The sequence below is a fragment of the Eumetopias jubatus genome, unplaced genomic scaffold (genome assembly GCF_037043125.1).
Source record: "Eumetopias jubatus isolate StellerSeaLion01/CBP00866 unplaced genomic scaffold, mEumJub1_p1.0 scaffold_12, whole genome shotgun sequence".
Lineage (NCBI taxonomy): Eukaryota > Metazoa > Chordata > Mammalia > Carnivora > Otariidae > Eumetopias > Eumetopias jubatus.
The window spans coordinates 14,169,209-14,196,989 of record NW_028274818.1 but is presented as its reverse complement, the minus strand read 5'-3'; the positions used below and the strand labels follow the sequence as shown (position 1 = coordinate 14,196,989).

Genomic DNA, 27,781 nt, shown 5'->3' with positions numbered 1-27,781 from the left:
CTCAGAGAAAGGTTAATTTTAAAAATATAGCTCATGATTTCTGAAATGCTTTATTTAGTATTTTTATTTTATTTAAAATGACATTTGAATTATAATTACCATTTTGGAAGAAATTAAAGGTTAAGTTTTAACAGGTTGATTTGCTTTAGAATTATATTAGCCACTAATGAAATGCTTTAAAAAATTTCTTTTTAGTGTTGTAGATATATTTAGGAAAAAGGAGTATGATGCAGCAGTTAAAATCCAGAGCTGGTTTCGAGGATGTCAAGTTCGGGCACATATCAGGTATATGATTTTGTCATGGAAACATCAGATACACCATAAAAATATACTCCTTAGAAAATGTAATTTATTCATGTAAGTGCTGATTGCAAATAATCTTTTATTTTACCTATAATGTAGTTAATAAATTCTATGACGTCCTTTTTAAAGAAATAACTCTTTTGGTCTTTTCTTACGTATCAAAAAACTATATCAACCATGTCTCTAATTTTTAAAAATACACTTGATTAGATTCTTTTCTTCAAATTCCATAGGATGTGACAAATGACTGGACTTTATTAATAGCAATGAATGATAAGAAAGGAAAAACAAAACAAAATAAAACAAAAAGAAAGCTATTCCAGTCTTCTCCAACGTGTTGATAGATAAGGGCAAATGATACCAGAATGCTGCCATCCTGATCATAAAGAGACTGAAGCTGATCTCCCTATCTTAATTGTTCTTTTTCTTCAGTGCTCAAACTTTCCTTCAGTCTCTCGCAATTCTGAAAAGAATTGCCCTGGATAAGGTGGAGGAGGAAAATGCCTATCACATAATAACTCATTCAGATGGTGAACTGGGGATTATACTGTATAGTTCTTCTGTTAGCTCGTGGGAGCCAGACTTGCAGATCCAAGGGGGAAGATGAGGTTTCTCTTCTGGCCCCTATACCAACTAGGAATATGGCAGCAAAGAGAGTATTTTTTTTAATTCAGCAGATTAACATGTCATTAGCTTGGGTAGACTGGGAAATATAAGCATGAAAGAGAAAGTGTTTCTTGACCTCAAGAATTATTTCTAAGTACTTAATGGTGATTCGCATCAATATTGCCTAGCTTATTTTTCAATGTGTTCCTTTGACCTGTTTTATAATCTTAACATTCAAAAATATTTCCAAGAGTTAGTATTGAAGAATATTTGAAATTTAGGGATGTTTAATCATAAGCCCAAAAGGAATACTGAATATTTATTTCTGCCCCTTTTTCTACCTCTAGAAATGGTTAATTCTATTGCAGAATGATAGCTCTGCCCTTTAAAAGTACACAAAAATTTGGCTTTGAATTTGAGTTCTTGAATTGTAGAAAATACAGTCTAAGAAAAAACTTAAGCAATAATCTCGTTCAAGAAAGCTTACTAATAAATATATTTTTTACCCAGGAATTTACATAGAGTAGCAACTATTATTCAAAAATGGTGGAGAAGTTACTCAGGGAGACAAGAGTATCAACTAATTGTAAAGGTAAATATTATAAAATTTATGTATGTTAGCATTTGAATTATACAGTATGCTGTAACTTAACTGCAGTCATATTTACATGCAGCTTGGGAGTTACTGGTGTAAGTATTTACGTAAGAACAAAATTGGGCTTAAATTTTAGAATGAGACTTCTTCTGAGAAGCCTTTTCTGATTTTCCATGGAGAATTGATGACTCATTTCTTTGTACCCAGACTACACCAGACATTTTCTTTTTGTTAAAGTAACTTTCACAGTGTATGCATTTATATGCACTTATTTATCAATGATTTCCTCCAGGTTCTAGATGTTGAACTGTTTCAGGGTAGGCACAGTAGCTTGTTCATTTTTGGACCATCAACATTTAGATTAATCCCTGTTTCATAACATAGTCAATAAACATTAATTGAATTAAAGTGGCCAAAATTAATTCAACAAAATATAAAAATAAGGTGATTTCACTCTTACCATTGTCTGTTATTGGCTGTTGGGATATTTTGAAGATTTGCCTTAAGAAATGTGGTATACCACAACCATCTCTATCCACTGATAGTCTTGTAGAAGTATATGGTATCATGCCAACTTACACTTCAGCTAAGAGTTTTAGGATATTAAGAAGAAAATTTTTTTTGGTACAAAATGAGAAAGTTTCTAATCGGTGGCCTACTTCATTTATTTTTTGGTTTGTTACTATTTTCGACTATAATAGCTTAAGTTTGTTTTTCATTTGTTCCTGATTAGTTGCATCTAAGTGAAATTAAAAGATAGAGAGAGGAAAAGATAAAAATAAGTAGATAAGTAAACGATAAGTATTCACCTTTAGTGAAAAAACTGTAAGGGGCACCTGGGTGGCTCAATTGTTAATCATCTGCCTTCGGCTCAAGTCATGATCCCCGGGTCCTGCGATCCAGCCCCGCATTGGGCTCCCTGCTCGGCGGGAAGCCTGCTTCTCCCTCTCCCACTCCCCCTGCTTGTGTTCCTTTTCTTGCTTTGTCTCTCTCTGTCAAATAAATGAATAAATTCTTAAAAAAAAAAAAACAAAAACAACTTTAAAACATGTTGATAAGGTACAGAAACTGCTTGGAGGAAGAGCCTACTATTTTAGATTTAGTGAAATTAAGTATTCAAACAATAATTCTGCCATGAACTTTTTGTAACTGTTGGATCTCTCTTATAGCTAGCTTTAAAATCACAGTGATGCTCTCAGAACACAGATGCTTAACCGACTGAACCACCTAGGTGCCCCATGGGGGTGGGGGGATAGTTCAAAACTGTGTGTGTGTGTGTATATATATATCCTCTTTCTCATCAAGCTTTTTAACACTAGGTTTAGCATTCATTGATGGCTTTGGCCAGAATCAATTATTATATTTGTTAAATTTTTTGTCTTTTTTTTATTATTTACATCAGTATGAACTAATGGATTCCTGTTTTATTCAGTGGGTTATAATAAATTACTATCACTAATTGGTTTGGTGCTCAAATTGAGATGGCCAGCAGAAGCTCCTTCAAACCAACTTTTAATGGAATCAGATTACTTAAATGGGATGATCAAAAAAATAAGGTATTTCTTATGGAGTGCTGAGTGATCTCTGGCCCCATTATTCATTCATAGTTGGGGATCTATATCAATGTATAGACAAGACAATAAAGTATATGTATACATATGGCATTCTATGAGCATTACTGACTTAACTTCCATTGCTGTTAATTTCTACACACAAGCCACTAGTCAGAAGGTTATGAATGATTGAGACCTCTTTTTAATTAAATATGCAAGAGTATAAACATTTCAGTGACTATTGTCAATGTATTCAACTTGGGAATCTATATTTATTCTAATGATGTTGAGGTTGCTGAAAAATATTTTTAAAAATTCATATAATGATCCATTCTAGGAAATTTGTTTTGTTACTTTAGTGTCTTAACTGAGTGTGATTAAAAAGAATATCACTCAGCATGATTACTAAGTTATTCTCCAGTTTTGGATCTAATTATCTTTGAGATCTTGGGGGAAAGAAAAAGGAGATTTTCTTCATTTAGCTTGCTTCTGGATAGTTTTTAAGTCTGTTAAGCTGTAAGCTATTTTAGAACACGTCTGTTTTATTAATTTATCTATTTTTGCCATTATGTATATAGGACCTAACAGAAGGATCTCAGATAACATAATTGGACCTCAATAAGTAATTATTGAATGAAATTAAAATTGCTGCCATTTACTGATTGACTAGTATGACTAAAATATTGTAAACATTTTATATGTTTAATGTTTATACCAACTAAAATCTTATACAAGTCCTATGAATATTATCACTGTTTAATAGATGAAGAATTTGTCTCAGAAGCGGTTACTTCCCCAAGGACATACTGTTAGTGATATGTGGAGAAAAGTTCAAACCCAATTTGATGTGATTCCAAAACCCTTATGTACTGAGCTGGTAAACAGTTGAAGTTCTGTTCATTATTGGAGATTTCCCTCCTTTGGGTTATACAGAGGTCCACAAAGCAGAAGTAGTGCTAACATACCAGAGATCCCCACCTTTGTGCAGCTTCATTCAGAGGAAGTTCTTTGTCCTAGCCCATGTAATTGATCTCTCAAGGTTCATCCCTTGAGAACTCTGTGGCTGGTGGGCCACATAAAGGGAATGGGAATTTTTGTTAGAGTCACTGTCCCGATATCCCTAGTGCTTTGAGTCCTGTCTCCTCCACAGGTGCCACCAAGTTTATTCCTAGAGTTTTAGCCACCTCCCAGAAGCAATGGGAATGCCAAATGTGGTATTACCTTATTTTAAATAAAAAAGCTAATGCCCAGCTCTTCCCCAGGCATGTGGAATCTTGACTCCTTTATTTCTCTTTCTCTGCCCATAGCTTCCCTCTTATTATCTCTCTCCCATGCCAGCATAATTTCTCAGAGCTCAGGTTTTAGGAAAGCAGAGCATGCTAGGGATGGGCAGTCACACAGAAGCCATCTGAAGGAGGAACACATGAATGGCCTGCTACTTTCTTGGGTTGGGGGGGTGGGACAGGAATTAATGATATTGTTTAAGTCTACATTAATTATCCTGTCACACACATAGTCTGTAGTAACTGTGTTTAAATCATCATTTCCCAGATTTATTCTGCATAATTTTTTTGGCCTAACAGCTATATGCAATAATAACAATGCCATATAGTACATGATTAAGTTACAAAATGAGTGATATAGGTTAGTGATTTTAAAACTTAGGGATAGAACCCCTCCTTCACTAATATGTTAGCAAAATTTTTAGCCTTATGTGTAAAACAGGTGTAAGAGGTGCAGCTGTTTTGGAAGTTGAAGAAACTCAACTGCTTGGACTCTTTCTCTGTGGCCTCTGTTGTCACCTGAGCCACCACACTATGACTTGAAAGCCAGTGATTTAATTTGCTTGTCTGGGAAAGGGTCACAAAAAACTGATGATATTAATTGACTAAGGGAGAAGAAAACTGGGTCCTTAAGGAAGAAGCATAAGAAAGAGACTTTTTTGGGATGCCTGGGTGGCTCAGTCAGTTGGGCGTCAGCCTTCAGCTCAGGTCATGATCTCTGGGTCCTGGATGGAACCCTGAGTTGGGCTCCCTGCTGAGCAGGGAGCCTGTTTCTCCTTTCCCCCATGCACCGCCCTCCCCCCACTTATGTGCTCTGTCTCCCTCAAATAAATAAATAAAATCTTTAAAAAGAGACTTTTTTTATTATAAACTCTTCTGTAGCTTTTGAATTTTAAACAATATGAATATATTATCTATAAAGTAAATTAATAAAAAAGGAAAGTCAATTTAAAAGGGACTCTCCCACCAGACACATGGACAGATAGTAAGTGCTTAAATGGGCAGTTAATGTTATCTCCAAAGATCAAAGAAACGAGACTTGAACTGACCTCCAGGGGATCAGTAAATGGTAGACTGGGAAAAGTGAAGGACATTCCATTAGGAACAGCATGAATGAGGTTTTGAAATTGGGAATGAGCATGGTATGATGGGAGACAGGAGGGATGTTGATCTGGATGGTTCAAAGAATTTGGGGACTAGCAGAAGGTTGGTCAGGAGTTGAACGTGACTTTTAAAAAGTAATTTCCTACATTTTTAAAGGAATTTCTTGTTTAAAAACTATATTCATTATTTAATATTTTCTAGCAATCTGTCAAGTAGAAAGTGCAGGTGTTATTTTCATTTTATAGATAGAAAAATGGGGGCTCAGGAAGATTCGTGATTTGCCTAAAGTTCTCAGTTTCTGATCCATATAGATCCACATGCTACTTATTAAAATATTATCTGCATGCCCCTCAGGTACCCCAAACCTGTTCCTCCCTATATATTCTTTTATTCAGATAAATGGTACAACCATTCAACCAGAAGTCCCGTCATCCTAGACTCTCCACTACCTCCTTCTCTCTACCAATTATCTCCTATCAGCCATCAAACACTTTCCATTTCCCATCATAAAAGTCTCTTGACTTCAGTCTAAACATCATCATTTTACTCTCATGCCTATAGCCCTTGCCATAGTATACAGCCTAAAGTTCACACTCTTTCATGTGACGTGTCAGGTTTTTCGTAGTCTCCCTATTGCTTCTTCTCTAACCTCACTTCTTGCTACACCTGTATAAAATATACTTTGGGCACATTAAATCGTTTGCCATTGTCAAAATATGCAATGTCCTACAGGTTTTTTTGCAAAACCCTTTACCTTGCCTCAAATGCCCTCCCTCCTTCATCTGACCTGCCTCCCATTGGTCCAAATCCCTACTTATTGTTCCAGACTTAAATATTAACCTTCTCTGAGCTCCTGAAGCTGAGTGTGGAATGGTGAGAGACTGCAGATATCAGGTATGCCTTCCTAGCTTTGTTCATGTAGGCATTTGTCCCACTGTGATACATTTGTTTATCTACATCTCTTATTTGACTGGGAGCTCCTGAATGGCAATAACTGTTCAATTTACTGTATCTCAAATGTATCACAGCAAATGTCACATAGAAAGCCTGCAGACATTTTTGCTAACTGATTACATGATTCACAGGGATATATATGTTGGAAGACTTTTGCTATGGTCAACACAGCTGGTAATTGTATCAATATGTGTCAAAATTATTCAATACCCCCTTCTTCATAAAAGAATGATTCTTTCCCATCTCATTGATTTTGGGCTAAGCCATGTGTTGTGAGCAGATGGGACATATGCCACACTCAAGATGAAGCTTTAAGAAGCTTTCTTCCTCTTTCCTTCTGGCATAAGAATAGCACACCCTAGTCTTGGGCTGCTCCATCCTTGGGGTTAAGATGAAGAGATGTAGAACATAGATAGCTATAGGGAACCCTAGTCTACACATAATGTGAGTGAGAAACTTTTTGTTTTGTAAGCTGCTAAGATAGCTGCATTTTTATCTCCGCAAACCTGATTAATGGTTTTAATGATAACAAAAGCGTGTATGTTTATAAGAAACATTCTGAATGGGGCACTCAGTGAAGCTTACAAAAAGATGTTTTGAGCTTTTTGAGTTTGTGATGATGTTAGGACACCTCCATGTGGTGGTATCTTGTAAGGCGATTTTGCAGTCTCTCTCAGCAGTGCCTGGCATATAATAATTAACACTCCCCAAATGCTTATTAAAGTGAACTACTGAATGGGAGTTTAGATTAAGAGTCAGAGCTGGACACAAAGATTTTAGAACCATCATTGCAAGATGACTGGATTTTCTACCTAATGGGGAAAAAAAAACGTGTCTTAAGAGTAGAGCCAGGGCCAAGAATTGAGGCTTGTGGAGCACATTAGGTGGAGTTTAGGCAGAGGAAAGGGAATTATAGACAGATAATGACTAGAAAAGCAGAGACACAATATCACAGTAACCAGAGGAAAGAACCGCTAGCAAATTTGGCATTGTCAACAGTCTTGAGATGTGGCAAAGGTCACACAGGAAGTGAACTGTGAAGAGACAGGTCCTAGGATCTCCTTAGATAGGTTCAGTAGTTTTCAACAGCCTCCCTCAAAATTCTATTAACTAAAATATTTCTATCCAGCTTTTAAATAATTTTCATTGTGACACCAGCTAGCTTATCCAGCCCTGAAGGATCATGGGTTCTCCACTACAGTGCCCTCATTAACTCAACAATAATAGGTCATTTCCAGTTTTCTTTTGAGATTGGACTCTTGCTTCCTTGATGACTATTGTTTTTGCTTCTTTTTATTCTCTACCTCCTTTTCTGGCCTTCCTGCTGACTTCCAGGCTGCTGTATCTGGCAACATAACTCAAATTTGTCCATCTTAGGGGTCTAGGATTGTTGATTCACAACCTTGAAAATCTTTTCCTGTTAGTGAAATCGATGGCTATCCGGTGTGTGTGCTTGGTGCATATGCGTTTTCGTACCTGCTGAACTCTTGCTCTAACTTTACTGCAACTTGCCCTTCCTACTGGATACTCAAATAGTCCTACTGTTTTCGGAGCTTTCTTGTTTGTTTGTTTGTTCTTTGTTTTTAAGATTTATCTATCTTAGAGAGAGAGTGTGAGGTGGGGAGGGGCAGAGGGAGAGGAAGAGAGAAACTTCGGCAGAAGGACCTCCAAATCAGTTATAAGTTAAGAAGGCAACATTATCACCATTTAGTGTCAGAGCAGAAGACTGAAACATTTTTTCCCTTCAGGGTCGTGTGGTTTAGATAAATACTAAAGGCTAGATAACTTAAGCTTTTGACCTACTGGTATTAATTTAAAACTTTATTAATATATTTTCATGATAATTATGAAATGAATTTAGATTTGGTTCTCCTGCTTTTAAAGATTATATTAATAATAATTGTAAGAAATAATATATATGGCTTTTAATTTTGTGTGTATATGGAAAAAGGAAGGGTATTTTAAAAATCAGCTGTTGATAAAGAACAGATTGGTATCATTTGCCAACAAACAAGGCAAAGCATATGCACAAAATACTCAGGATTATTTGATAATAAATCATTTTAATGATTACACTCAAAATTATGAAATGAGGATAGCACTGATGTGGAAAATAACAAAGCCTCATGCTCATCATATCTGTTATCCATATGGGCATGGCTTTTAAAGGTTCCATTGTCATCACTTTAATGCAAGTGTTTCCTTTGTACTGCTCAATCCTAACAAAAAGCCAGCTGATCTGTTTGAGTTTATATAGATGTATTACTCAAAATTATTATGAATAGGCATTGCTTTAAGTGTTCTGCTTTTGAGGAGCAAAGAAAAAAAAAAAGAGAGAGAGAGAAACCAAGAAACAGACTTAACTATAAAGAACAAACTGATGGTTACCAGAGGGGAGGTGAGTGGGAGATGGGTGAAATAGGTGATGGGGATTAAAGAGTACTCTTATTGTGGTAGGCACTGAATAATGTGTAGAATTGTTGAATCACTATATTGTACCCCTGAAACTAATAGAATGCTATATGTTAACTATACCAGAATAAAAATGAAACATTTGATAAAAAAAAAAAAAACCAAAGAACAAAAAAACAACTTTTTTTTAAAGTGTTGTGCTTTTGGAAATGACTATTTCCTCCTTGAAACTCATCTTTTTTTGGTTTTCAACATAAATACTCATAAAGTATACTCAATAAAGGAACTATTAGGTCATTTATGGTATGTTCATGTAGCAAAATACCATGTAGCCATTGTATATAAAAATATGTGAAGAAGGAACTTAAAAATGGGGAACAAGAAATATCTGTATTAAATCTGTCTAAACCAGATAGAAGAACCTTTAAGAGAAATCAAGCCACTAGGGGTTGAAGGAGAGGAATTTGCATTAAGAGTTTAAGACTTAAGAGGGGGAACATTTCTAGTTCACAAGGTCTGGAACACGGCTATGGATTTAGTAATTAAATGTGTTGTCTACATGAATTTGAAAAGTCTCAAGATAATGACAGGAGTTGTGATGAAGAGTTAGACCATTAGCTTGATGTCAGAATCTTTAGAGCATATTTGGAGCAAGTCAGGGAGCAGTGAGGAGGAGGGAGGAAGGAGGGTAAGTAATCAGATAACTGAAGTATGACAATACTGAAAGGGATAGAGAGTCTTAAGTGTGGAAGGCTTGAGATTAAAAAGTAAGGTTCCTTGTTCTTTTGGTTTGTTGTTGTTGTTCTTTTTAAAGGAGTACTTCTTACTGGTATGAAATGGTTTGAAAGTATGCTTTGGAGTAGGAGAGAAAAGATAGTTTCTCCTATAAATGCTTACAAGAAAAACAGGAGAGATAAGGTTTGGACAGCTGGAAAAGAATGGTAAGACATTTGGAGGCAAGGGGAGTAATATGGACATGGAGGTAACGAAATAAAATTAGTAATTTGATCAGCTTGAGCTTTAAAGGAATGGAGTGGTAAGAGATAATTGAGGGGAAAAATTGGGACGTGATTGTGGTAAGCTTTGAATATCACTTGACCTCTAAGAGGGTGGTTCTCATTTATCCCCAACCACCCTCCCATTGTAATTCACCTGATAGAAAGAAAAAAGAAAGAAACTCAAAATATGAAACATGCTTTCATCAGTACTCATGGTCCAATCCCACTGAATAGCAGCCCTGTCCAAAAGATTCACATGGGTACTAACCATGCAGAAAATTATGTCTTTAAAAGGACTATATCCTCCAAAAAAAATTTCAGAAGCCTTATAAAAATTGAGGTGGATGATGTGGCAAAGGCCATATAGCTAGCAAATGGTTGACTAAGTGTTCATGCCAGAAGTTCTTCCTGCTCTATTTGTTGTAAATGCAATATATCAGTTCTGTTTATCCTTCTGTCTCTCTTTCTGTCCCCCTTTCCCCTCTCTTTCCTTTTCTTTGTTTATTCAACAAACATGCTTGATTTTCACTCCAGATTTTTAATCCTAGTAGACTTAGTATCTTATGATAAAATGGGAAATTAATAAATAGTAAGAAAATTTTAAGAATGTTGTCTGTTGAGAAATTACAATAGCTCGTCATTGTTGGAAATACTATTAATATTTAGTAGCTAGGATATTCTTTGCGTATCCAACTCCATGAAATTAAAAAACAAATTTTGAGGACAGAATTCTAGACAATAATATTAAGAACAAAGGCTTTTGTATGATTTATATTTTAACTATTCATATACCAAAAGAACAAATATTAATAAAACAAGTAGTATCATTGCTCAGAATGGAAATAGTCTTAGATGAAAGAAATCTTACAAAATTTTAAAGTGTCTAAATGTGTCTTCATAGATAAGCTTATGAAAATGAACAATTCACATTCACAAATGATTTTTTTTTAGTGTTTTGAAAATTGTGGTAAAATACACATAGCATAAAATTTACCATTTGTACCATTTTTAACTGTACTATATTATTCAGTGGCATTAGGTACATTTACATTTTTATGCAACTATCACCACTACCCATTTCCAAAATTTCTCCTTCATCTCAAATGGAGACTCTACCCATTTAACAAAAGCTGCCCCGCTTCCTCTAGCCCCTGGTAACTGCTATTCCACCTTCTGTCTCTGTGAATTTGGCTATTTCAGGTACCTCTTAGAAGTGGGATCATGCAGTATTTTTCACATAAATATATTTTCTTACTTTCCAAAGCAAATTTAATATCAGTGAGTGATTCACATGAGAATGATATACTGGAATCAAAGTGCTTTTCCACCTTTTAGCTATAAAAGTCAGAACCCATACACTTAAACCTAGATCTCTCTTTTATCTGCCTCCAGAATAAAATTTAACCTCTTACATTTTGGAATTTTACTTATTGTTAAATTACATACTTTTAGCTACCAAATGTGTAAGAGCAGTGATAATCCCTTTTTATAATCATCAACTATATGCCAAGCACCTTAAAAATTTTGTCTCATTTTAATCTTCACCCCAGCTCTATGAAGTATGTACTGTTGCATTTTGTGAGCATGGAAGTCAAGACTGGCCAGCTTTAAGTAACTTGTTCAAAGCGACACAGTTGGTAAAAGCAACATCAGGACCTGAACTCATGTCTGTGGCTTGAAAGCTCACACATCATCAATGCTGCTAACTGAACAGCACCATATTAAAGATAAGAAGCATTGCCTCTTTCTGAACCCAGACATTTTAGATATTTAATTTTTAGTATGTTTCTCCTGTATAAAATAATTTAATGGTTATATCTACATCAATTGGACTTGAAATATGGCATTAAAGTATTCATCTCAAACGCCAAGAATTATACCTCACTTGCTATGACGAAGAAAGAGAATTTAAAATGAAGTCACATCATTGTGTTCATTTGTAAATAACATATTGCAGCAACTGTTTCTTAATTGCTCAAACTGTTGATAAATAATCCAGCCCTGCTGCTCTCCACAGACAATTTGCTTTGGATCAGACCAGGCAATTCAAACAATCCTAATTACAGTGAAACCCTTTTATATGAATTTCTGTTTGTTGCAGGGAAGAAAACCCCTATATAAAAGGTTGAGGCACTTATCTCTGATTTTTGCTTGAAACACAGCACCTAATACCCAAGCTTAAGTAATATTAGTCAAATGAATTTCGATTGAATAAAAATAAAGTAATATTTTGTATTAAAAATGTATATTTCATTGCTTTTATTTATTGTACTGTCATGAGTTATGTTAATTTTATGTTTTTAATTAAAAGATATAACAGATGTAGAGACTTCATTTAAAGCAATATTTGCCTTGAAATAAGCTATGTTGCTGAATGACTGTGTAGTGTAACAGAGATTTGTATATTAACAGACAAATGTATCTATACTAGAAAGAAACCAAGACCTTAGGAAGTCTTCACTATATCAGGGGATTTGCTGTAACATGATATCATTGTATTTATGATTTTATGGTGTTAAAATGAATATTAAATGAAACAAAATTCCAAAGGATTACTCAGGAGGCAGCTAAGTACATAACATTTTGTACAGATGGTTGGAAGGCACAATTTTGCTCCATCACTGCATCCATATCCTTGAAGGATTTCGACTGAAGACAGCATTTCTTTGAATTTTTCATTAAACCAGACGTCTTGAAATATGAATTCCTTTTATGTTTCTTTGAGTTTTGGCTAAAAGAACCCCAGTGAATAAATCATACAATACTACGTGTCACCAGCACTTGTGAATATTTCTGCTTTGTTATTCTATTCTCAGTAGAGCACCATTGATTATCAAACTCAGCGGAGAGCATTTTATGATCATATATCTCCATTAGCTCCTAGTTTGACTATCATAGATTTTTCTGGTTAAGCCTGCATTATGTATTAGGAAGCCTATCTCTTCAATACGAAGTTTGATTTCATTTTTCTAAGCCCAGAACTCTTATTATGTATTATGTATAAAGATTCTTATCTTTTATATGTAAAAATAGCCTGCACTGTCTTTGTGTAACTGAACTATATGCCATCTTTTTTTTTCCTGATTCACAGTTCGCATCTTGTGCTATGAAGATGAATCTCTACAATGCAATGGCTGTCAGGGTAAATATTTCTTCACTTGTTAAACAAATGAAAAGTCAATTGTGCTCTGAATTCCCTTTTAATAAAATGAGCAAGCCAGAATAATGCAAATTTGATTGATATGCTAATGGTTAGAGAGAAGAGTACATAGTTAAAAAGTTAGTTATACTAGATAATCTTGGCAGTATTAAAAATTAGACTAAAATGTAAAACATGTAATTATCAGTGCTTATGTTTTAGAATGTTAAATATCTCTGAGCCATAACTAGAGAAAGACCGTAAATATTAATGAAGCAATGTATTAATTTCCATATGTCATATAGAATATTGTGATAAATAGATGAACATGGTTCTGGAATATAAGATGCCGGCCCAATACAAATCAATTAGAAATTATTCATATGATTTAGCAGTAATAAAGTCAGTTTCCACCTTAGAAGTTTTATTTCTATCCTCTCTCTATGTTCAATTTTATGTATTATTTTCCTAATGGAACGCTGAGCTTAGTGATTATGAGGCTGGTTTGGTTTCTGCACAGATTTTGGGAATGGGCACAACAAAAGTATTAGTCCTCTTGTCTCAGATAGTATGGTAATAGCTTAATTGTGGAGCTATTATAAATGGAGAAAATACTTTGGTGAATTTCCTAAATGTCCTTAGAACTTATGTTGCCTTATTATATTCTCTTTCATTAATCTATTAGTTCTTCAGCTAATAATAGAATTTATTTTGGGTGAAGCAGCGTAGTAAAATACCTTCTGAAAGTCCTGTGTGGAACTATGGCAGCTAAATTAACATTATTTTGATTATGTATACTGCTTTGGGAAGGGTGCTTTCCTCTGCAGGTATGGGTGTGTGCTGAGAGCCTATCCCAGGTACAGTCTCCACGTACGATCTATCTTTTCTTTTCCTTTTCCTTTTCTTCCTTCCTTCCTTCCTTCCTTCTTTCTTTTCTTAAGATTTTATCTATTTGAGAGAGAGACAGAGCATGAGCAGAGTGGAGGGGCAGAGGGAGAGGGAGAAGCAGGCTCCCCACTGAGCAGGGAACCCAACATGGGTCTTGATCCCAGGACCCCGAGATCATGACCTGAGCCAAAGGCATACATTTAATTGACTGAGCCACCCAGGTGCTCCTCTGTCTACCTTTCTGTTCCCCTATGGTTTCGAGAGAAAAGGAAGAGGAAGAAGTAGATCTTCTTGCTTCCTTTTCCTGAGCCAAAGGCACATACTGTAGCTGTGATGGGCTATTTACCTTTGTTAATAATATAATAGTATAGGAAAACAATTTGGTTTTCTTCTTTCACTGGGAATGCTTAAATCTGGGAATTTAGGAGATTTTGATTCTCTGTATAACTCTGCCAAAGACTTAACTTCTGAGCCTTCAGAAGGCTGTTAGATTCTCTCTTTTCTGTTTATTTTGTGTCAGGTGTGTCTCCAAAGTAAAAAGCAATAGATGACTGTGAACGTAAAGTACTTGCTGACCTAAGACTTAGATGTTTCCATAGATCACCAGGGAAGATAAAGACATAGAAGACAGGGTTAGAAAAATGCATTCTGTTGTTTGCTATTTAGCCCCCAATCTTCCTATTGAGTTTTGATCTGGCTTGAATCATGATTCTGTTTACCTAGATTAGGCATATTGAAGAAACCCACGTCAATATAAGCCGCTTGAAAGGCAGAGTTTTTGACTTCCCAACATTATACTAAAAGCTGCATTTCCTGCTAGCATCACCCAAAGTCAACTTGTCTTTTATTAATGTTAGTGAACGATGTTAAACTTTACCTGGGTCCTGTGATCATGGAAAGCAACAAAGTTTAAAAAAATTTCCCCACCCTCTGGAAACAGCTTGCTGCAAAAAAAAAAAAAATTGCCCTTCACCACATGACTTAGATGAGAGGCATAGATATGTCCCTTGTTTACCTATGACAAGGCCAGGCACAGCGACCCCCTTCCTAAATTTCCATTCTTTACCTCACAAATGATTAGCACAACTGCTTGTCTCCATCGATCAATTGGAAAAACATGTTTATTCACCAAACTGTGGTTGAAGTTCTCTCCTCCCTCCGGGTCCCTGAATTTTAGCCAGCATGTAATACTTCCTCCTGAGAATAGGCTGGCTTCCGGGTAAAGCATTTTCTGATCTATCCGATTATGCCACCCTTTCATCCCACTTCCCCACATCAAGTTCTTTCTAGCCTTGTTTACATCTTCCTATTAAAAACAAATAAACAAACAAACAAACAAAACTCTTTGTGTCTACTTCTTGACATGCTTACAGATCTTATGGTCAAAGCACTCTCCCTATTGCAGAAGTCCACTCATCTATTGTGATGGTCACTCACTCCCTCTCCCTTATAATGATTCTTTGAAATAAAAGTCTCTCTTGCTGTGTCCAGAGTTATTTTTTATGCGACATATTCCAGGAGAGAAGAGTAGAGGTGAGGATGCAGTGACCATTAAAGTGAGGCAGAGGAAGGCTTGAGCCAAGCCACTGACGACACACAGGAGTTTTTGTGAGGCTATGTGGAGGATGTAAGCACTACTGTGAGAAATTTATAATAAAAACACTTCTCTAATGAAGATATTCAAAGACTGCCTTCAGAGGTTTGGATGAGTTGACTTGGTAATAGACTAGGTACTTACTTCATGTTCCTACGATGAGGAATGGGGCTTACTTGCATGGAGGCCAAAATGACTGCCTAGCAAAGATAAAATTGTAGTGTTGGTTGATCACAGTGACCAGAACTGAATTTATTTGTAAGAAGTGCAGTTTTGCAAGATGGTGCTCTGAAGATTGTGCTTTCTGCAGGAGAGAGTGGCTAAAGAAACCAGTGTGTGGTCCACATCCCTTCATGTTGTGCACATCTGAAGTTACAATCCTGGCTAGATACCACTAGCTGAAGTTTTACGTCTAATAGCTACACCTCTGCCTTTTCAGTTCATCAGCTACTGAGTAACCTTGTTCAAAATAACTGTCCCTTAAATGCTTTACATATGGGTGGCTGTGTGTGTCCAGGAGGAAGAATTTCTAAGAGTCATAGATAACTACCAAAAATTTATATGGTCAATAATATTCCAACAGATATATGTGCACACAAATCTTGAATAAGATTTTCACATACAATAGAAAAGAAAAACTTTTGTCTTAATTTGCCTTATATACTGAGCTGATTACAAATTATGTTTGACTGTTGACTCCTAGCATGACAAATTATCACCAATTGCTAACGAGGCTAGTGGAGCATTCCTGAAAATAGAGGGATTTAAAAAATACATTTTTTAGCCTATCTTATAATAAAGAATAAATTATATGATTTTTTAATGTAATATGTATCCATATCCTGATTTGCTGCATTTATTTTTTCAAGGGTCACCTTCTCTCTAAAGGCTTTATGATCCCCCTACCCGTGTGGAATTGATCACTCTTTTTATGTCCTATTTTACCATCAACATACTTCTGTTATAGAACCTGTAACATTTTATTATCTTCACTAATTCGCATGCCTGTACCCACCTCCCCACACACTGTAAGTCCCTTGGGGCCCAGATCCTGTTCTCTTAGTTTTTGTATCTACAGTTTCTGGCTTATAGTAGGTGGTTAAATAAATTTCCCTGAATAAATCAATGAACGTTAACCCATTCTTTTCTAAATGAGGAGTAAAAAAAGTCATTTGTTTTAAATACTTTTTGTTTAAGTCCCTCAGTGTCTTTGTTGGAAATTATTTAAGCCTTTGCTGGGGGACCTTTAAGACTTTTTGGAAATCTGGTGAGGTTATGTGGTATAGATAAACTAGACGTGGTAAGGTACTATTTGGTTAGTGCAATTCTCAGGTGAATGGAAGATCTCATGAACTTTGTGACCTTGCCTAAGTATCGTAGCATGTACAGGTTTGAAGGAGGTTTACTATGATATAAGCTGCTGTCAGAACCCACAGTATGCCTTCTTAAAATCCCTGTTACTGATATGCTGCTAGGCCAGTGACAGTCAATTAATACAGCAATAAATTGCTCAATAAATTTTTATCTTAGCTCTCGGGGCCCTATTCCTCCTGTTTCTCTCTGTGACACTTTATTGCCTTTTTGGTCTTTAATTCACCTTTACTCCAGATTAGGGTTCTGCCTTTCCTCCAGCATTTTGGATATTCCATTGTGAATCTTGTCTAAATTTGGTCCCCAACTTTTTTTTTTTTTTAGTTCTCTCTTTTTGAATAGCTTTTAGTATCTTATACAAATGTCCTGAACTGATTCAGTTGTTAAATTCCTTTCTTTCCACATCCCATTTAGATACACAATTGTCTATCCTTTTAGAGCCTGGTGTAGAGTTGACCCTCCATTTCTGATGCCAGGGAGAATCTAATTAAGCACTTAGGTGTCACCTCAGGTCCACCAAATGCTGGGCTTAGCAACTCAGCTTCCTAATAACAATACTATAAAGATGAAGGCAAATTGCTTTATGTATAGAAAGTCCATTAAAAAATATCCCCAGGTAGCAAAAAGAAAGTATAGCTTAGCAGGATTATTTCATCCATCCTAGGGTCTATTACTTGTTCCTTTTCCTCAGTACCTTGACTCATGGTTCTCAACATTTAGTGTTTTCTCTTGCTTATGACTTTCGTTTACTGGCTGACCCCGTCCCAGATGAAGCCTCTTCTGTGGAGTGGTATATATCATATACTTAATTCTTCCATTTATAGGTCACCCAAGAGGCTGAATGTATATCTAGCCTCAACCTTGTCTTTGAGGCTCCTATTTCCCCAAGAGAATGGCTCCAGATTTTCACACTTATTACCTGAGTGTGAATATAGATATGTTGCTGGCAAATCTGAGCATACCTTTTGTCAAACTGATCATCAGTGGAAGCTATATGTCTCTGAGGCCAGGCAAGATAAATATTATAATACCACATATTCCCAAATCTTGGTAAGTCAGAACCATTAGTAAATAATGATAAGAGTTAGCAATTGCATGGCAGTTACTACCCTCCAGGCACCAGTCTTAAATATTTTAACTCTTCTCTGTAATCCTCACAACCAGCTCTCAGAGGTCGATATCATTATGATTCCAATTTGAAAGATGAGGAAATAGAATCACAGAAAGGTATCTTGCCCAAGGTCCCACAGCTAGTGAGTGAGTGTTGGGAATTGAACCCGAGAGGGCTGGTACCAACATTTCTGTTACTCCTGACCACTTGTATTCTTGCCTTTACTGCTAGTCTTCTCCTTTTCTCCGTATCTGGATGAGAACAACCATGTGAACCCTGGACTGAGCTCTTATGGAAACTTCATTACTTATGCTCTGGTTTACTTGATAAACTGATCCCCTGGTCCTCACAGTTCACGAGCATCTTACTGGTAGTACATTTTACTTAGGGAATTCTAAACTTAGTGACAATTCGTAGGAGACCACAGTGAGTGTCACATGCTTCCCCTTGCAGGCAGAATTGGATGACAAACCTCTCCTTGTAAAAGAAGGCTGGGACCTTTACCTACTGCTATTGCTAGCATCAGGATTTGTCCCCCATCATCACCCTAAGACTGCTAGCAATTTCAACTGCTAATCTCTCTGTACATTAACTCTTAGACTATACTGGTCTTCAGTAAACTAAACATAATGAGGATATGTAGTCTGTCACAGAGTTTGGAAGTTAACCAGAGTGCTCTCTGCAAAGTATATGTTCCTAATAATGTCCTTGAAAAGCCTCCATTGGGTTATCTTACACATCTTGAGTCCTCCTTTGCTTGTCTGTCCTAGGACAACTGGCGCAATATCATATGAATGCAAATTTCAGGAAGTGCTAATGTGTAGTATCTTAGAGATCTCTTAAAAAAATATATTCCATCAGTCTTTTTCTTCTCACTTCCAAAATCTATGAGAAATGAAAAATGAAAATAATCTAAAGCTTACAGTTTTTAAAAAGCTACTGCTATAACTGATTATTTCAAGTAGAATTCCCTTAACCCTGGAAACTTTGTACATGTTACTGATCAATCATATATACTTATGTAATGATATTCTTCTGGAACCTAGAGCATCCCGGCTGATCCTTTATTATTTCAGTTATTTTAAGTGATTTGTCTTGAAATTAGTGTCCCAAAATATTTTGGTTCAGATAGAAATCTTCACTTAAGAAAAATAAAGACTATAATAACAGGAGGATCACTAGATTAAAGATCACTTAAAACAACCAATTTGCAAAGTAACCATGACTTTATTGGCTCTTTCTTCTTAGAGGTCTGGATCTCTGAATACAAATTTTAATTTACAAACATTAATCTAGCTTGAAACATCAATTAACCATTTTATTTTGTTTCCCACTTGTGTTTAAAATATAAAAATATTAGAAATTATTACATGATGGCTTTAATTAAAAAATAGTTGAATATGTGTCAGATATATAAGGATCCATTTCAATCTCCTAAACTATTTATAATCCGGTTTTTGTATTTGTCATACTATGAAGTAGGTACGTTTAGAATAATGACTCCATGATTAGATGGATAGAGATAAGTAGGAATTTATCAGGAATAATTCAGGAAGTAATTAAGGAAATAATTTAGGACACAATAGTGAACGTCTGTTATATACTAGATATTATGTTAGGCTCTAGGAATACAAGTTAATAGAAGCAGATGTCCCAAAATGTCAGCCCAAGGACTAAGAGGTAAAGGATCAGACAGCTTTAGCCTGATGACGGACGGATGTTTAAACCCCCATCACCATGCAAAAGAATATTTCTTCTCCCTTCCTACTACTTCTAGTACCAGTAACATTGTGAGATGATTAAATAAATTTGTAGTGAAAGGGAGTATAAAGTCAGGGAGAGTGGGGAAACAGCATTGAAGAGAAGAAACTGCATATGGAATGATCATCCAGACTCTTCCGTTAGTTACAAATACCTAGTTAAGATTTCTATTCATATACGTATGTTTTTGACATGATAATTCAGTGACACCTAGTATGAAATTTGGATATTACTGTTTTTTAAATACCTTGGAGAATTTAGTAAACCTACTTTTCGGGGCACACTGTATAATCTAGGATGTTGAGCACTCTAGTAAATAAGAGCATAGCCATGAGTAAGGGTTCTACTTGCCCGCTCTCAAGTCCACTCAGACCACTGATGCTATGCAGGTTATTATCAGTGATAGACATTTTGTTTTCCATGTCTTCATTTTAATTTTAGGTGAGAAGACTTTTTTTTCCTCTTTTGATAACAGTAATGTTACTATGAATTTTGAGAAATAAAAGTAAACCAGTGGAGGGTAAATCTTTTCTATGAGCAGATGGCTTTTGGTATATCAGGTTTTTGCCATTTGTTTTAGTGCTTAAAATAAACATTATTTATAAGACCACTTACATTTTGATGTTACTTAATGAGGAATATGCATCATTGATTTGACTAGCTTAAGAGGTCATTTAGAACTTGCCCGTTTAACAAGCTGTAATCTGCTGAGCACACAATGACTTTGTTTAAAATTATCTATTCAGAGCTGATCAATGACAATAATTGTTTTATACCAATCACTTCTGAAAGTTGCTAATTACTTTAAAGGACATGAATACTAGCCTTTTTTTTTAAGTCATAACCCATTCACCTTGAAATTAAGAAATGTTATAAAAAGTCATCTAGCCTCTTGAAAGAACTGTTTTTTTTTTTTTTAATTAAAGTTGATTCGCTAGTACTGGGACATCAACAGGAAATTTAGGCAAAGTTACAGATGTCATCTGTTCTTATAAGAGAAAGTATAGTAGAATCTCCACTGTATTGTATCTTCTATCAATTAGGGATTGGTTAAACTGGACTCCTTATAACATGGGAAAATGGTTATCTTTTAAATGAAAGAACACGTACACATACTTTTTCTTCTTATGTAGTTCATCTGTAAGATGTTTTAGTGGAAAGAGTCTGGGCTTTTGAATAAGACAGAGCTGGGTTTGTATCCTGACTTTGCCATTTATTCTTTTACTGGTTATGTGAACTTGATCAAATTACTTAACCTCAGTTTCTTCATTTTTAACATGGAGATCATGCCGCATGCATAGGTTAGCATGAGAATTAAAGCAGTCAGTTAATGTAATACCTGGCACATTCATGAGCTTCCCTTCACGGGATGGCAGCATCTTCCCCTGGTCAAACACCCAGTTTCTTTCTACTTTTACCTACTTACCTCTAGCAAAGCCATTTAAAGATTGATTATCAATCAATATTATTAATGTGGTTGAGTTTTAATTTGTTACTTTAACCATCACTTGCTCAGTATGTTTTATTTTTATTTTATTTATTCTTTTTTTTTAAAGATTTTATTTATTTATTTGACAGAGCCGAAGGCAGATGCTTAACAACTGAGCCACCCAGGCGCCCCTCAGTATGTGTTTTAATACCCAATTCTGAATAAAAGGATTTGTCTTGGAAAAGAATTTTAGCCTGCCTTTGGGTAGATGTCTAGGGAGGTTGGATATTAGAAGATCCCCTGAGAACACACCAATTATAGACTCTCTGGAGGTGGTTAGTGCTCTTTCTAGTATTTGCCTGGTTTGAAGTGGGAGGGAGCCCATGCCACTGACTTCTTCAGGTATCCTTCCTATTGACATGGATTCAATTTTAGTTTTGTCCTTTCAGACTTTTTTCTCAGAATGGGCATACACGCTGCCCTAGTGTGACCTAATCATAAATCAACATCTTTCCTTTTTCCTTCTCAGTGATCCAGCATGCATCGTTTAATCTTACTTCATTTAGAATTTAATGATGTTTTAATGTTATAAGTAGTTCCTACCTTAACACTATATGATATCCTAATATTTTCCCATTTTTCCTAAGTCACTTCTGTTGCTAATGATGGATTTTCTGTTTGTACTTTTGTCTGAAAGTGTTCTCTTCTTTTATTGTATGACTGTACGTGAAGTAAAAGCATGGTGTAATATTTGAAGCCATCCCACCAGCTCTATGACTGAAAGCAATGATTTAACCTCTCTTAAGTATCAATGTCCCCTTCTATCAAATGAGACTAATAATCTCTACCTCAAAATGATATTGTAATGATTAAATTAGATGAGCCAGGAAAATATTTACTTATTTGCATATATGATTTATATACATAAACATATTCCAACTGATTATTCTTTTTCATTAGGAAAGTGGTTTGTATCAATTCCTCACCTTTCTTTGTCAGCTCTAATACAGTTTGGTCAAATTAGAGGGAGATAGTTTCTAAAATGAGTATATAACTTTAAAAAAATAATTTTTCTTATTTAATGAATTTCTAAAATAAGATCACTTGAAAAATATTTGGAAAGGTGCATTTTATAACATTGTTACACTAGCTTGCTTTTCTACTTGTTGTTACTTTCTAGAATTATCTCTGATTTAATTGTTCTTACAAGCTATTTTGCATATCTTCAGTGGTTTTAGTCATTCTCATACTGGGAGATTGACTAAAACAGTTCTTCAGAATTTTCATGTTCTGTATTTCAGATTGTAAAATATCTTTGAAATGATCATGTTTTAAAACACAGAAAAATTTAGAATACAAGTAAAACATTTTTCCTGTTTATTCTTATAGATCCAGATTTCAAGTTATAAAAAATTTTAAGCTCAACATATTTAAGAATATTAAGAATTAAGAATAGGCTTTTGGGATAAAACCCAAGGGACAAGTGTAGAGTGTCTATATTGATAACCCTTTGCTATTTAAAAAAAAATATTTAGAGAAGGTGTGTGTTCCTAGCTTAGCTAACTGTGCAAAACATTGGAAGGACTTCATATCCAAAAAGAGAATCATTCATAATATGTGAATAATTCAAAAATATATGAACACTGCCATAAAATTTTAGGGAATGAAGTTAAATCTTTATGCAGGGTTAACATTTTTTTTCATCTTTTGCTGTTTCTTCTTCCCTTACTCCTTTAAAGAAGTTGTGGGGGTTTTTTGTTTGTTTGTTTTCCACAAAGATAAAATCTATGCATTATTATGTTTTTGTTTTGAGTTTGTCTATTAGAGATTATATTAGCAAAGATAAAACGTAAAGAGATTGATTTCTCGCGATTACTGGAGTATATAATAAGGCAAGAAGTAGCCCACATAAATTTGTTCTCTGAGACCCCCTCCCCATACTCCTTTCATCTAAAAAAACATAGGTGCTTTCAACAGAAATGTTTGTTCTTTGAAAATTGCATTTCACTCTGTGCCCAGTTCTATCTTTTAGTGGTTTAGAAAATGGGCTCTAAAGTCCTAATGTAATTCCTGGATCCATCACCAATGGCTATATAACTATGAGGAAATTATATAACTTCTCTATTTAGCAGTTCTCTCATCTGTAAATAAGAAGATAAGAATATTTCTCATCAGTTGTTAAGCATCTGCCTTCGGCTCAGGTCATGATCCCAGGGTCCTGGGATCCAGCTCCACATCGGACTCCCTGCTCGGCAGGAAGCCTGCCGAGCCCTCTCCCACTCTCCCTGCTTGTGTTCCCTCTCTCGCTGTGTCTCTCTCTGCCAAATAAATAAATAAAAATCTTAAAAAAAAAGAAAAGAGTATTTCTCCTAGGAGTATTCTTAAGATTAAATGCATACATACATGCAAACTGTAATACATGTACCTCACACATAATAAAACAATAAATGTTAGCTATTGTTATTATTAAAGAAGTATTAAAATATCATGATGAAGATATAAGATAACATTTTGTTTAAAGATTTTGAAACCACCAAATTTTAAAAAGCCCATTTGAAAATTGATTTTAATGAGACCAAATACAATCTTCAAGTCAGTGGTTTATGAAAAATAAAAAATCCGTTTGGTCAGGAAGTGGAAATGGTAGAGATTTTTAAAGCAAATTTTTAATTGTTCAGTAGTTAATTTCACATTTAGTATTTGTGAAAAATTACAAATTTTTTAAAATCTAATCTCTAAATATGTTTTGTTTCTATAATATTTTATAATCTAAGTACATTCTACATTTGCAACTATATATACTATTATATTAGTGGGAAAGCCTAAGACTTTATTTGATGTGAGTTATCATCCATGATTATCTTAATTTTGAAGAACTGTTAATGTTTTGACTAAAAATGCTCACTGGTATATTTTATCTTTTAATTTACTTCAATAGATTCAGAGGCGATGGCGAGGCTATAGGATTCGGAAATACTGCTTTAATTATTTTTATTTGAAGGAGTACCTGAAAGCTGTTTCAGAGACCAATGATGCTATTAGGTGAGTATTCTACTAGTGATAATCTCAAAAAGGTTACTTAATAGATGTTGATCAGTACCATACTTAGGAATAATTACTAGAACTCAGTGATATTTTAGATAGAAATTTATTGATAAGATAGAGACATATGATTCTATTTACCTTAAAATTTATTGTTGTGGGGTGCCTGGGTGGCTCAGTCAGTTTAATTGTCTGCCTTCAGCTCAGGTCATGATCCCGGGGTCCTGGGATTGAGTCCTGCATCGGGCTCTCTGCTCAGAGGGGAGTCTGCTTCTTCCTCCTGCTCTGCTGCTCCCCCTGCTTGTGCTCCCTCTCTCAAGTAAATGAATAAAATCTTTTAAATTTATTGTCATATTTTTAAATATATTGTACTTTTGATGATAAATTAGATTATTTATGTGTTCAGTAGGCCTCTCTGATTCTGTGCAAAATAGTTTTGGTAAAATTATCTCATTTTGAGATGGATTTATCTGTAAAGTGATTCCATAGATGAAGATTTAAAGTATGATAAGCCTCAGATGTATATTGAGAAATACGATCAATAGTAAGAACTTGCCTCTCAGAAGCAACATGGTGGAGGAGTAGGAGACCTGTATTTCGTCTGGTCTCAGGAATTCAGCTGGATAGGGATTAAAGCATTCTGAACACCTATGAACTCAACAGGAGATTGAAGGAAAAAATAGCAACAACTCTCTGAACAGAAAAGCGACCACGTTCCGGAAGGTAGGACGTGCGGAGAAGTGAATCCGAGGCGATATTTGGAAGGATAGACGGCAGGGGAGGGGGCCTCCATCGGCCGCTTCTGGCAAGTGATAGAGCTGAGGAGCACAAAATTGGAACTTTTAGAAGTCGGCTCCTCTGAGGGACGTCGCTCCACAGTGGCTAAGCAGGGGGTGGAACCCTCACGGGACAGTGTGGTCTCAGGACCCTCGGGGTCACAGAAAGACCAGGGGTGCCTGAATGCGGCAGAGCTCCTGGGTATCAGAGTGGGTAAGGGTCTATCCAACAAGAAGATCTGACAATTGTAAATATCTATGCCCCTAACATGGGAGCAGCCAATTATATAAGGCAATTAATAACAAAAGCAAAGAAACACATTGACAACCATACAATAATAGTGGGTGATTTTAACAGCCCCCTGACTGAAATGGACAGATCATCTAAGCAAAAGATCAACAAGGAAATAAAGACTAAATGACACACTGGACCAAATGGACGTCACAGACATATTCAGAACATTCCATCCCAAAGTAACGGAATACACATTCTTCTCTAGGGCCCATGGAACATTCTCCAGAATAGATCACATCCTAGGTCACAAATCAGGTCTCAACCGGTACCAAAAGATTGGGATTATTCCCTGCCTATTTTCAGACCACAATGCTTGTGAAACTAGAGTTCAATCACAATAGGAAAGTCGGAAAGAACTCAAATACATGGAGGCTAAAGAGCATCCTACTAAAGAATGAATGGGTCAACCAGGAAATTAAAGAAGAACTTAAAAAATTCATGGAAACCAATGAAAATGAAAACACAACTGTTCAAAATCTTTGGGATGCAGCAAAGGCAGTCCTAAGAGGAAAGTATATAGCAATACAAGCCTTTCTTAAGAAACAAGGAAGGTCTCAAATACACAACCTAACCCTACACCTAAAGGAGCTAGAGAAAAAACAGCAAATAAAACCTAAACCCAGCAGGAGAAGAGAAATAACAATCTGAGCAGAAATCAATGAAATAGAAACCAAAAGAACAGTAGAACAGATCAACAAAACTAGGAGCTGGTTCTTTGAAAGAATTAACAAGATTGATAAACCCCTGGCCAGACTTCTAAAAAAGGAAAGAGAAATGACCGAAATCAACAAAATCATGAACGAAAGAGGAGAGATCACAACCAACGCCAAAGAAATACAAACAATTCTAAGGACATATTATGAGCAACTCTATGCCAGCAAATTAGATAACCTGGAAGAAATGGATGCATTCCTAGAGATGTATCAACTACCAAAACTGAAGCAGGAAGAAATAGAAAACCTGAGCAGATCTATAACCACTAAGGAAATTGAAGCAGTCATCAAAAATCTCCCAACAAACCAAAGCCCAGGGCCAGATGGCTTCCCAGGGGAATTCTACCAAACATTTCAAGAAGAATTAATACCTATTCTTCTGAAACTGTTCCAAAAAATAGGAATGGAAGGAAAACTTCCAAACTTGTTTTATGAGGCCACCATTACCTTGATCCCCAAACCAGACAAAGACCCCATCAAAAAGGAGAATTACAGACCAATATCCTTGATGAACATGGATGCAAAAATTCTCACCAAAATCCTAGCCCATAGGATCCAACAGTACATTAAAAGGATTATTCACCACGACCAAGTGGGATTTATCCCTGGGCTTCAAGGTTGGTTCAACATCCGCAAATCAAACAACGTGATACAATACTTTAACAAAAGCAAAAACAAGAATCATACGATCCTCTCAATAGATGCAGGAAAGGTATTTGACAAAGTACGTCACCCTTTCTTGATCAAAACTCCAGAGTATAGGGATAGAGGGTACATACCTCAATATCATAAAAGCCATCTATTAAAAACCTACAGCGAATATCATTCTCAATGGGGAAAAAGTGAGAGCTTTCCCTCTAAGGTCAGGAATGCAGCAGGGTTGTCCACTATCACCACTGCTCTTCAACATAGTATTAGAAGTCCCAGCCACAGCAATCAGACAACAAAAAGAAATCAAAGGTATCCAAATCGGCAAAGAAGAAGTCAAACTCTCACTGTTTGCAGATGATATGATACTTTAAGTGGAAAACCCAAAAGACTCCACCCCAAAACTGCTAGAATTCATACAGGAATTCAGTCAAGTGGCAGGATATAAAATCAATGCATAGAAATCGGTGGCATTCCTATACACCAAGAACGAGACAGAAGAGAGAGAAATGAAGGAGTCGATCCCATTTACAATTGCACCCACAACCATAAGATACCTAGGAATAAATCTAACCAAAGAGGCAAAGGATCTTTACTCAGAAAACCATAAAATACTCATGAAAGAAATTGAGGAAGACACAAAGAAATGGAAAAACGGTCCATGCTCATGGATTGGAAGAACAAACATTGTGAAGTTGTCAATGCTACCTAGAGCAATCTACACATTCAGTGCAATCCCCATCAAAATACCATCCACTTTTTTCAAAGAAATGGAACAAATAGTCCTAAAATTTGTATGGAACCAGAAAAGACCCCGAATAGCCAGAGGAATGTTAAAAAGAAAAGCAAAGCTGGCGGCATCACAATTCCGGACTTCCAGCTCTATTACAAAGCTGTCATCATCAAGACAGTATGGTACTGGCACAAAAACAGACGCATAGATCAGTGGAACAGAATAGAGAGCCCAGAAATGGACCCTCAACTCTATGGTCAACTCATCTTTGACAAAGCAGGAAAGGACGTCCAGGGGAAAAAAGACAGTCTCTTCCACAAATGGTGTTGGGAAAATTGGACAGCCACATGCAGAAGAATGAAACTGGATCATTTCCTTACACCACACACAAAAATAGACTCAAAATGGTTGAAAGACCTAAATGTGAGACAGGAGTCCATCAAAATCCTAAAGGAGAACACAGGCAGCAACCT

The 27,781-nt window shown here is 35.8% G+C and overlaps 1 protein-coding gene across 1 annotated transcript in view; it reads left to right on the top strand.

The window, feature by feature from the left end:
* SPATA17 (spermatogenesis associated 17) overlaps positions 1 to 27,781 on the top strand; it is a 214,258-nt gene that overhangs the window by 11,381 nt on the left and 175,096 nt on the right. The window contains exons 2-5 of the mRNA XM_028104762.2: positions 196 to 285; positions 1,420 to 1,501; positions 12,900 to 12,950; positions 24,040 to 24,143. Of these exons, the coding sequence (XP_027960563.1) occupies positions 196 to 285; positions 1,420 to 1,501; positions 12,900 to 12,950; positions 24,040 to 24,143 (327 nt within the window). The remainder of the gene's footprint in view (positions 1 to 195; positions 286 to 1,419; positions 1,502 to 12,899; positions 12,951 to 24,039; positions 24,144 to 27,781) is intronic.